General features: G+C 34.9%; 2 protein-coding genes across 2 annotated transcripts in view; one reads left to right on the forward strand and one right to left on the reverse strand.

Moving 5' to 3' along the window:
- Positions 1 to 3248, forward strand: part of LOC125041420 (mpv17-like protein) — a 19223-nt gene extending 15975 nt beyond the window's left edge. Inside the window, exons 4-6 of the mRNA XM_047636368.1 lie at positions 1769 to 1881; positions 2066 to 2136; positions 2385 to 3248. Of these exons, the coding sequence (XP_047492324.1) occupies positions 1769 to 1881; positions 2066 to 2136; positions 2385 to 2522 (322 nt within the window). The 3' untranslated portion in view covers positions 2523 to 3248. The remainder of the gene's footprint in view (positions 1 to 1768; positions 1882 to 2065; positions 2137 to 2384) is intronic.
- A 2503-nt stretch (positions 3249 to 5751) lies between these two features.
- The window catches only part of LOC125041246 (titin homolog), a 22466-nt gene continuing 15717 nt past the window's right edge, over positions 5752 to 12500 (reverse strand). The window contains exons 7-8 of the mRNA XM_047636082.1: positions 8436 to 11024; positions 5752 to 8183 (exon numbers count right to left, since the gene is read on the reverse strand). Of these exons, the coding sequence (XP_047492038.1) occupies positions 6477 to 8183; positions 8436 to 11024 (4296 nt within the window). The 3' untranslated portion in view covers positions 5752 to 6476. The remainder of the gene's footprint in view (positions 8184 to 8435; positions 11025 to 12500) is intronic.

Raw genomic sequence — 12500 nt, forward strand, 5'->3', positions numbered from 1 at the left:
AGCCACAAAGGAGTCAGTTAGACCTTGTGACTGCACCTTATGTTATCAATATCGAAACTGTTATTATTATTATGGACATTATAATTATTGGAATATTATTGTCATTACTAACAGTAATGTAAGATAGAAGAAAATATTTCCCAAATTCAAGGAAAAGGGTAAACAGTTGAGATACATAGTACTAGTAATTGGCTCTGTGTTGACTTGGTACTTATGTACATATCATATACATATATGCCATCTCCAGCAGCATGGGGTTAAAAGATTTCTTTTCTTTCTGTCTCAAAACTTTTTGCCTCAGGGTTAATATAGGCAGTTAACCCATTCATTAAGGGTAAAGTTTTGGCCAAAGATTGATGAGGCCGGAGTGCATTAGCACACACTGCTCTGCACTCAGGCCATTCTCCAGCTCACAGCTGGGCTAATGAGGCATCACCCCAGATGCTGTGAAGTGGGCTCTTATATGATTAAACATCATTTGTTGTCAGTGAATTTTTAGCCATAACATTACAGGACTTCCCAAAAACAAAAACAGGCAAATGAATATCATTGTATTAATAATACTTGATTAAAAGGATATCATATGAAATACAATTTTGAGTGACTTGACATGAACCAGAGAATCTTATATTCTGTCTCTGATTGGATTAGAAACTAACATAAGGCTGGCTGCTGAAGAGAGGGAACCATCAGTTTTGAAGAGATAAAGCTGGCTGCTAAATAGAATGAACCATCATTTTTAGTATGTCTCTAGTCAAACCAGATATATATTGCATGAAATCTTTGTATTGCAAATGCTTACAGCAAGTAGTTAATTTATGTTGTTATTTATCTCCCTCTCCTTTTCCTCATTCTATTTTTTACCTTCTGTCTCCTTCTACCTCTTTTCCTTCCTTTATTCACAGATAACCCTATCTACACTTATTTTTTATCTATATTATTCCTTTCAAACCCCACTTCCCTCTTTTACTCTTTTTATCAATTTTTTTCTTTTTTTTTCATTTGCACGTGACATTTTAATTTGTGTATTCAGTCGATTCCATTTTGATGTAAAAAATATGTAAATGTGGGAATTGTTGATTCTACGTTCTGCTTACATATGTTATTAGTTTCTGCATGATGCATGAATCTTTGTTGATGTGATAATAAGGTCAAATAGGTACATTTTGTTACTGAACAAAATATTTTTATTATGTTGTTATTGGTTAATTAATATTGATGATGAGATTTTTTTTTTATGAACATTGTTATTGTACCCTCTGTATTCCAGATTTAAGAAGTAACACTTACAAATACCTTGAATGTGTTCATACACTGAAATAACACAATTTTAATGGAATTCAGTCACACAGCATTAAGTGATACATAAGAGGTTGAAGGTCATTTTAAAGACAGATGTAGTTGCTCCATACAAATCTATGGGTTAAATTATAGTGCCCTAGCAATTAGCATTGTAACTGATTTTGGGAAATGCAAAGGAAACAGTCATACCATTTGTTATTATTAACTAAATTAGTCAGCAGTTGATAGTATTTGATACTGCTCTTATATGTTTGGCATTTCATGAAACCGGATGCACCGTTGACCACAGAGTTAAGAAGGCATGATACTTTAACCCCGATACTTCTGCTGTGGCTGTAGTGTCATGCAGTCACAGTTAGTGTTCTAGTAGCATAAAGTGCCCAGCAGACTTTTAAATTTATTTTCATTAATATTTAGAAATATGACTTCATATATTTCCCATTTCGAAATGATTGTTTATTTGCAGGTACAAGTTTTTGGATTCCAAGTTTGTTGGTAAAAGTTTAGCAGTGGTATTACCAAAGTTAGCAGCAGATGCCCTCATAGTTACACCAATCAATCTTACCCTCTTCTATGTTGGTATGTCAAATCCTAAACTTTGCTTGATAATATCATTATAATAGTTATTGATTGTTTATATTGTTATTGAGTATTTATGTCACACAAATCCTTATAAATTTATTTAAATATGTTTATGAATTAAGATTCAAAAGATACTTACACCAAAGTGATAAAAAAATAACAAGTAATAATTACTTAACAGGCATGAGTGCCATGGAAGGAAAAGAAGATCTCCTGGATGAATGGAAGAAAAAAATTCTGCCTACTTTCCTGGTATGTTTATGTATATCATTAATATAATATATTTCTTATTTGAGTAATACATAAAATTTAGTTAGATTATAATTTTTGATTAGGTGATATCATAATTGATGATGCCTGTATGTATAATTACTGGTTTGGCTTTGTCTACTTGTACATATTTATAAAGTTCAGAAATAAGTGTTAAGTGAATTTTGTAATGTATTTACTTAATTCTATGTTATGTATGCATTTCATCCAATGTAATTCTTTCTTTATAGACTGCAAGTGTATTTTGGGTTCCTGCTTCTCTCATCAACTTCAGGTTCCTCCCACCACAAGCTCGAGTTATATTTGTTGGTTCTTGTCAAATAGTTTGGGTCTCAATCTTGTGCTGGTTCAAACGTCAAGAATTCTAGTCAGAATATTCTGTCTAAGGAATTAACTAAAAAATTACACTAGTGGATATTTTAGTATATATACAGGTTGGTGAATGGCTAATTTAGGTGCTTTCCCTTATTAATACTTTTTAGTAAGATTCAACACAATACTTAACAGGGGATGTGATCATCCAATTATAATAAAAGTTATCTTCAGGGACATCCCAGTATTAATGGCATAAATAGTCATGTATATTGCACAATTTTATCATAATATAAGTCTGGATGAATAAATCTCGTCTAGTATCTAGACATGATATATGAGCAGCATGCACTGATGTAAGCGCGTCCTTGCCTAATTACTGAAAATTTTACCTTTTGTTGTGTGGGTGTGCATGTGGGTGTATGTTTATTACATATATGTTTACATAAATAAACATCTACAGACCTTGTCATATACAAGTTCACTGTAACATAAAAAAAAGGTTTCACAACCTATTTTATGTATGATTAGACTTTGTGTGTATGTGAAGACACCAATACACACATTTATAAACAAATATAAAGAGATATATTTGTCTGTTTTTCACATGATGGATTTTGTATAATGTTTAGCAGTATGTGAACATTATTGACCCATGACAATTTTGTGTGTGTGTGTGTGTGTGTGTGTGTGTGTGTGTGTGTGTGTGTGTGTGTGTGTGTGTGTGTGTGTGTGTGTGTGTGTGTGTGTGTGTGTGTGTGTGTGTGTCTGTGTCTGTGTCTGTGTGTGTGTGTGTGTGTCTGTGTGTGTGTGTGTGTGTGTGTGTGTGTGTGTGTGTGTGTGTGTGTGTGTGTGTGTGTGTGTGTGTGTGTGTGTGTGTGTGTGTGTGTGTGTCTGTGTCTGTGTCTGTGTCTGTGTCTGTCTTTGTCTTTGTCCGTGTCTGTGTATTTGTGTCTTTTTAATACAAATTTTATCATCTATTTTAACATTTTGATTTGTACTATGAAAGAAATTTTCCGTTTGTAAATTAATTGCTAATAGTTTTGATATCCTATTTCCTAAGGTTTGACACAGGGTAACATTTTGTGAATTTTCATAGAGAATAGTAGTTAAAATTGTTATATATGAATACTGGAGGGGTAACGCCTTTTTCAATAATTTAATGGTCTTGGAGCTAAATTGAATATGACTTACTTTAACACATTCCGGTGTATATCTTCCAAGTTATAATGGAGATAGCTGAAAATACAAGACATTCCAAAAATATCTTTGTTTATGTTTTCAGAATTTTGGTTATAAAAAGAAACTTGTTAAGTTTATTATTTGAGTGATACATAAAATTTTGTTAGATTATATTTTTTTATTAAGTGATATCATAATTGATGATGCCTGTATGTATAATTATTGGTTTGGCTTTGTCTTCTTGTACATATTTTTAAAGTTTAGAAATAAGTGTTAAGTGAATAAAATGTTTAGAAAAGTAGCTATCTGGATTATAATTGCAAATAACATATTTGCTTACTTCTTTGATGTTTATTATATCACTGACTCACTGAAATTAATCTACAGCCCTGATGTATGTAAAGAATCATATAGTCCTAAAGACTTTGATTTATTCTGTATACAATGTAACTCATACCTTCCAATTAAAAATAATTTTCCTTTATGTATATTCCATAATATTTTGACATGCAGTCTCATTTCTTAGCTCCACTCTCCAACATTGTCTCCCAATAAACCATTTGATACTAATTTACTTGTTTCCTTAACCATGTGATTGCCTGATTACAGAGCCAGAAAGGTAGTGTTTATGCATTGCTTTTCTCCATATTTACAGATGAATCTAATTTTTTTTATGAACTCAAAAAATTGCTCACCGAGATTTTTCTTTTTTTCTTTTTGTAACTAATTTGAATTATTTACTGAAGTTATTATAGCTCTTCCCAGAATAGATCTCTGGATATATTATATCTCTCCATGTAAATCTTAATACTCAGCATTTTGTTAGTATTTTTTAATGTTCAGATCTGCTCCAGGTGGTTGTTATCTGCTGAGAAGTCATTTCCTCTACATCTTATCATCACATTTTCTCAACCTCACTTATTTGTGAATACTTATTGCCAGTTCTGGTCACAGCACAGGCACACAAATATAAAGAAATTACTAATCAACAATTATTGTTCTAACCCTTTTAATTTTTTTCTTCATGGTATGAACAGAAATTACTGAAAATCTGTGACGAGTCTACTCCACTTGAATATCATACCAGTAACAATCTATATGTATAGTCAAAAATACAAACCCACTTCTATGTAATAAAATATCTAATTTGATTTGTATGCACAAATTCCAGATGTAGTTGTCATGTTCCCTTCGATTATGCTTCTGTCTGACTTTCACTGTTTGTGTACCAGAAAAATTGTGCAAGAGACAAGGGACAATTAGCCCAAGTTAGCAATTGAGTAGTATTTGAATGCTATTTGACACATGACCATACATTCAGCTGGAAGTGCCAAGCTAATTATATCACAAATAACAACTAGTATGACCTACAAGCTGAGAGGGATGTCATGTAAACTGGAGGGGTTTCTACTCTATCAGAATCAATGGGTTTTATTTGAATTAAATAAACACCCTAGATAGCAATCTGTGAAGATTCTGAGTATTTTTTTTTTTCTTGCTCTTTTCTCCATTTTTTACATTTCTTGACCAGCTAGTCAAATATTAAAATCGCTGATAACTACAAAACTCTTTCAATCTATTATAAGCTAAAAAAAATATTTCTTATTGCAAGACCTTTTTTTCCTTTAGTTTACACATCTCAGCTCACATTACATAGAATTTTTTTTCAAACCATGGGTAGTTTTTTTTTGACATAGGTACATCACACACAAAATAATAATAATAATAATAATAATAATAATAATAATAATAATAATAAAAAAAAAATCATGATGATGATAAATTCGTAATTTCTTTCTGGTAAAGCTTGGAATATATTGATACCTCAAATAAATCATTGTATAAAAGGCTTTTCAATCATATTTCAGGCTAATTCACTAAAGCATTGTGCAATTGTTTGATAATACCTCAGAATAAAATGGCATTGCCTTATAGCAATGACTTTCAAGAACTGGGGGAAAATTTCTGCTGCTAAACATTTTTCCACTTCTTGGGCAAAGCCATAACCTGAATTTTTAGGGAATATCAATTCATTCATGTATTATCGAGTACACAGCATCATAAAACATAACTTACAATATATAAAGGATAAATCAAGCTGAATTGTACAAACATCTCTTTATTTCACATTTATGAATCATTGGCCAGTACTCTGAGTAGAAGATTGTTATTTACAAAATGTATATTTTTTCACATACTTTGCATGTTCACTCTACAAAACAGACAATAGAAAACCGCTGCCTGTACCTCTGAAAAAAATAAATAGAACTCATATTTAAACCTATATTTCTCAGCGGGAAATCTCCCTACTGAAATGCATATGCTGATGAAAAGCCACTAAGACAAACGCAAATAATAATAAACTCATTTGGACCTACATGAAAGTGACAGAGAGATTTATGTGGAAATCCATATTATCAAAAAATGCCAATAGAATTCACATGTAACAACTGACTCCATACAAAAGTATTAATCTGTCTTAATATTCTACAAAAAAGGAAATAAAATAAATAGAGTAATAAAAACATTTATAATGAACTAGATAAAGACCTTTTTCAAGAGCTGGAAAATATTAGAAAATGCTTACACCTTAAATTGCATTTGAAACAAACATTCTAAAGTCACATCTTTAAAATTTCTGCACAAACAGAACTGTACAAAGATTTCTGACACAATCTCTTACAGAGCTATCCTGAGACTCCTTGGTTCCACCTTTTAAAATAACAAGTTACCAAGCATACCATACAATTTTATAATAAATATGTATAAACTTTCCATACAGCATTCAGACCTATTTGACTCATTTTACATACAAATTTTAATAGATATTATTTTTGGGTTCGAAATCTAACAGGCCACGTGTCCATGTACAAGACGGAAGCTTTCTTGCGAGGGGACGCTCTTCGATCACAAGCAGCGAGGGCAGCAAGTTTTTGCGCTGTTGTTTGCTCTAAAAAGCTGAATTCATTGTGTTTCTTCCTACGCCCTCGCTTCTTTGGTTCAAGATCATCACATCCAATAGCACTATCATTATCATCTGATGTGAGAGGAGCAACAGTTCTCCTTCTCTTCTGGGCCTTTGGCCAACCAGTTAAGTTCTTTCGGCGTTTTTTACCACTACGGCTACGTTTAGGTTCACTAGTGGTAGAACTATCGATTGTTTCTGAATCACACAAGGAAACACATTCAGAACTGGCCTCAGTATTGTCATCTGCACTAGAAAACTCATCACAGGAGCCCTGGTCTGTACACCCACAATAACAGGAATCCTCAACTACTTCAGCTGCTGCTCTAGCCAAGATATTCTCTGGTGTCATGAAGTCTTTCATTTCATCAGGTATACTTGCAATGAAAGCTGGATCAACCTCATGAGCAAAAGGGCTTTCAAAGAGCTTTAGTTCTCTCATTATAGGATCAGATTCTCTCTCAGATTTTGAACCACTTGCTAGTCTCTTCTTCTTGCCTCGTTTCTTTGGTGGTGTCTTCTTCATATCTGTCTCTTCACTCTCTTTCATTTCATTTTCTTGCAGAGTAGTTGTGCTGGTGTCTTCATCACCAATTTCTGCTTTTATAATATGATCAATGTGCATTGCAAGCAAAGCCAATTCTTCTGCTGACTCAATGGTTTCAGTGTGATGCATTTTGGTCGAGTCTGCTCCTGGTGTGCTTGTCCCATCTGATGATGCTTCATCTATCTTTAGAATGGCAGTCTTCCCTACTTTTGTTGTACTGGTAACTTTCGTCTTTTTGGTAGGAATGATATCAGAAAATAGAGCAAGAGTAGAAGCGTGGCACCTTGGAGATTTTCTTACAAGATCTGCTAGATCATTCTTTTTCTTTGACAAAAGGCTCTTCTTCATAGATATGAAATCACGTACATATTCACTTGGCATTTCATACGGTAACACAAATTTCAACGGGTCTTCATCGTATACAAATTCATTCACAGCAATACCATCTATAAATCTCTGATACGTCTGAAACCAACACTCATTTTCAGGCACACCTTCAAAAGAAAAATACAATTCACTCAACTTAGTATCAACACCTGCATTTGTTTCTTGACTTTCTGCACTTTCCCCTTTAGCTTTTGGAAGAGTCTCTCCTTTCTCATCCTTTGTTGCACCAGGTTCACTATCCTTTTTTGGGTCTTTCTGTTTATCTTTTAATAAATCTTTTTCTTTTTCTTTTTCTTTAATTGAATCCCCTTCCTTTTCTTTCAGTACATCTTTTTCATTCTCTCTCACTATGCTCTTTTCATTTTCTTTGACAATTTCCTTCTCTTTAAGTTTCCCTGGTAAATTTTCTTTGTCTTTGTCCTCTTTCTCTTCTCTATTGTCCTTCTCTCCCACTTTTACTGTGCCCTTTTCCTTTTCTTTTCCAGAATCCACTTTTACATTACCTTGCAAACTGTCTTTTTCTCTCTCTTTTGCATGATCACTTTCCTTCTCTTTCTCTACTGCAAGGTCCTTCTCTCTCTCTTGTACATGTTCCTTTTCTGTCTCCTTTGCATGATCTTTCTCTTTCTCTTTCACTTGTTCTTTCTCTTTCACTTGTTCTTTCTCTTTCACTTGTTCTTTCTCCTTCACTTGTTCTTTCTCCTTCACTTGTTCTTTCTCCTTCACTTGTTCTTTCTCCTTCACTTGTTCTTTCTCCTTCACTTGTTCTTTCTCCTTCACTTGTTCTTTCTCCTTCACTTGTTCTTTCTCCTTCACTTGTTCTTTCTCCTTCACATGTTCTTTCTCCTTCCCTTGTTCTTTCTCCTTCACTTGTTCTTTCTCCTTCACTTGTTCTTTCTCCTTTACTTGTTCTTTCTCCTTCACTTGTTCTTTCTCCTTTTCCTTTATGTTTTCCTTTTCTTTCTCTTTTTCTTTAGCAACACATTTGTCTCTGCACCTTCTCATCTCTCTTCCTGAATGCCTCTCCTTTTCCACATCCCCATCCTTTTCATCCTCTTCCACATCCTTCTCATCCTCTGCCTCACCATGGATCCCTCCAGCACTCCTGGTTACTCTCCTGTCCCCACAGACTGCATGTCGAGTCCTGGTCAAGTAGGGAGATGGAGAAGAGCAGGAGGAGGAGGGGCTATCTTTGGGTTTGATTTCTTCCTTTCTGCTAATATATTCCTTTGGGCCTTGTGCACAAGCATCATCACCATTTCCATATTTCTCCTTTTCTAATGAGGTGCAAGTTGATCTCCGCAATCTTTCAGTAGTTTCTTGGAAGTGGTAGTACTCACGGTTGTCTCTTAAGAATCTTTCTGCATCTGACAGCCGCTTTCTCCCAGACTTCCCACTACTTGATGATGGCTCAGGAGAGCGTTTGATATTTCCTTTTATTTTGCAGCGACCTTGAGCGGAGCTGCCTGTAGTAGAAGTAGCCTGAGGTGTTTGTGGCAATGGTGTGCTAACAGGAAAGCCAAAGAAGTTTTCATCATCATCATCATCGTCATTGAGAAGAGTCAAATCATAACGTGTCTTTCTTGTTCTGCTTCCCACAGTTCTTCTACTTTTCATTTTTTGACCAGTGTCATCTTTAATCCTTTTCCCCACAGATTTTGATTCTTCCTCATCTTCATCCATAGTTCTTGTCTGTTTGCCCCTCCCTTTACCCCTACTTCTAGTGTGATTAGCTGTATTTTCAGAGACATCTGAACACTCACTTTTAGAGTCATTGTTGTCAGCACAATTATCACTTTCATCACTCTCACTATCTGATTCTGGTTTATTCTTGTTTCTCATTATTTCTTCTTTCTCATTGTAATACTGCTCTGTTTCAGAAATCAGTGTCCAATCAGCAGTTTTTCTCCTTATTTTGGCCTTTTTACTTTCAAACTTTTTTCTATCTGCAGCAGAAATTTCTAGCAACAGACTGAAATCAACCTTTTCACCATTGTGGTCTATATTTCCATTACTTCTAGATGCTGAGCTACAATCGGACTCATCACTATTAGTACGGCTTATCCTGCGTCCTTTCACTTTATGAGTTCCGTTTACTAAGTCTGAGCTCACATCACCATTATACTTGGCACTTACATGGGTGGTGGCCTCTTCCTGAAGAGGCTCACCAATCTTTGGCTTTCCACGTTTAGTAGTTTTGTCCACCATATCGCAACACAAAGACTCATCAGCAACACTTCGTGAATCTGACACTTCAGATTCTGATCTGTCAGAGCGGCAACTCGTTCTACGGGTTCTGGTTGACCTCTTGTTCCTGGAAATAGGATCAGGTTTGACTTCCACTGCATCAAAGTCTGTGCTTCCAAGCCTTTTTGAAGTTCGACTGCTCCTCTTGTGGCAGAAGGAGTCTATTTTCCCATCTGCTTCTTGAATCAGTCTAACCATTTCTCTGTTTTCTTCTGTAATATTGGGTAGACTAGCGTGAGGATGAGCAGGTGCTGAAACTTCAGGCACAGCAGCTACTTGTGTAGTGTCTCCTGGATTCTCTGGGTATTTAAATTTTAGTTCTTCCCCTTTTTCTTCTGGAACAGTGGCTTGCTTCACATCAGTTCTTGGCAAAGCACCATCAATGTCTGTAATATTTGTTACAGTAGCTTCAGTTATTGCTGTCTCTGGAATGACAGCCTCAGCATCAATAACTTCTGGAATAGCAGCTTCAATAACTGCTGCCTCAGGAAAAGTGGCCAGGGGAACTGAAGCTTCTGGAACAATATCTTTTAAGGGAGCAGATTCTGTTATATCAGACTTTTCTATAACAGAGGACTCTGCATGGGGTTCAGGGTCTAAGACCTTTGTGACTTTTTCTTTAGGGATAGTAGCTTCAGAAGCCTCAGGTTCAAATGCCTTAGCAACTGTGTCTTCTGGAACTAGAGCTTCAGTGTCAATAGACTCAGGTACTAAGGCTTCTGATTTTGTATCCCCAGGGACAGCAGCTTTAGTGTCTGTAGCCTCAGGAATATATGCTTCACTTACTTTAGGCACAGGAGTTACATTGGGGACCTCTGGCACTGCAGCTAACGTGACCTTATCTTCAGGGACCAAAGCCTCTGTGGCTACTTCCAACACGTTTGACTTGTTCTTGCTAGAACAAGCCTCAGCTACACAAGGTTCAGCTTTGACTTCTTGGGTTCGAGTGTGAGAACTGTCAATATCTGCAGCTATCTTTGCTGCTGCTGCAACCTTGCACTCAGGGGATTTCACTGGTCCACCTAATACAGGTGAACCAGCAGCACACGGTGACAGCAACAGCCGAGGTGAGCAGCGTTTGGAGGGAATGTCAGCTGGTCGGTCACAGTCAGGAAGGATATTTGGGGTTTCCCGAGTGTCACCTGGGAAGACACAATTCGGCTCTATGTCCTCATCCTTAATTTCTTCTTTCACCACAAGCGTTGGGCCTGAATGTATTGTTTCACCAATCTATGGAAAGAGAAAATAGGGTATTACAGACTAGATTATGTGAACAATTATCATAAAGAGAAGTACATAAAATCAATCTGGGAAAACATTCAGCAGATATATAAAATAACAATGTAAAACCAGGCCCAATATTCATAAAAGTTCAAACGCTCAGAGAATTGTCTACGCCAGCAATTTTCTCATGCCTCACTTAAATGTCTTTGACTCCCAATTTTTGTCTATGACTGTGCAGATTAAGACAGTTCTGAAGGAGTACTCCACATATAAAAATTGTCTTAACTGTTCTTAAGAGATGTAGATAACAAGCATGCAATTTTTCAAACACTTAAGATAACTCTACATCAGTCAAGATAAAGAAACTTGGAAGCTCATTTTGATCTACATAGAATCTTAATTGAGCAGTTTCCTTCATTTTTACAGAAACACTATTTGAGAATTAATAATATTACAACTCAGTGATAACAAATCCAAAGGTATCAATATTTAAATATAAAAGACATCAAATGTACATTATTAGAGTCTTATTATAGAACAGATTTAGCCACATTTCTTCAATTTAATTATCATAATGAATTATTACCATAGAGTACATATCAATATAGATATTCGTTCTGATGAACAGCATTAAGTTGTGGCACTAATGCTTGTTATATATGAATTGACTCAAGATAAAATTAGATTGAACCATAGATAAATTGAAGGACAATATTGGAGCCAAAGACTATATTCAGAAGAAATTTTAAATATTTTGATGAAAATTCTTTAATTTTCCATAAATACAAGACAAGGAACATTAATCTACTACTAATCTCTTCTCCATAAGTGAAAATTTCTAATACCAAAAAAATATACCACAATATCCAACATTAAACAAGTTATTGCTAGATTTCTACATATTACACCATTTTTTAGCTCTTCTCAAGCCATACAATACTTCTTATTAACAACTATTGTTAGCATTTTTTGAGCCCTACTCTCCTACAATAACAACCCTCCTTATTTCTGCCATCACCTTCTCATCAATTTCATACCAATCCAAATTCTTATTTTTAGTTTACAATTAATCTTAAGACAATACTGTAAGCATCACTGAAAGCAGTAATTTATCATACATTCATTATTCAAAATTTTGAATGATTTCCACCAGACATCAAATTTATCATCATGGTCACATCTTTATGGAAATTATTTCACTCTCAGAAGGCATTCATTGATACCATTTGGTCTTCAATTATTATCATCTTTCATGTTTTCTCTCTCATAACTCTGTGACCTTGTAAAATCAAAGTATCACTTTGGTATTAATTGCAATCTGCAATAATATATTGACAGCTAAGATGACAGAGACAATATGAAAACTATAGGAGACATATTATATATAAGATAAGCAATTTTTTTCTTATATCTTGCCCTGGATATGTGGCACACCCAGTTACACTTTTTTACAGCACATTAATTAATCAAACATATTACATT

The sequence above is a fragment of the Penaeus chinensis genome, chromosome 30 (assembly GCF_019202785.1).
Source record: "Penaeus chinensis breed Huanghai No. 1 chromosome 30, ASM1920278v2, whole genome shotgun sequence".
NCBI lineage: Eukaryota > Metazoa > Arthropoda > Malacostraca > Decapoda > Penaeidae > Penaeus > Penaeus chinensis.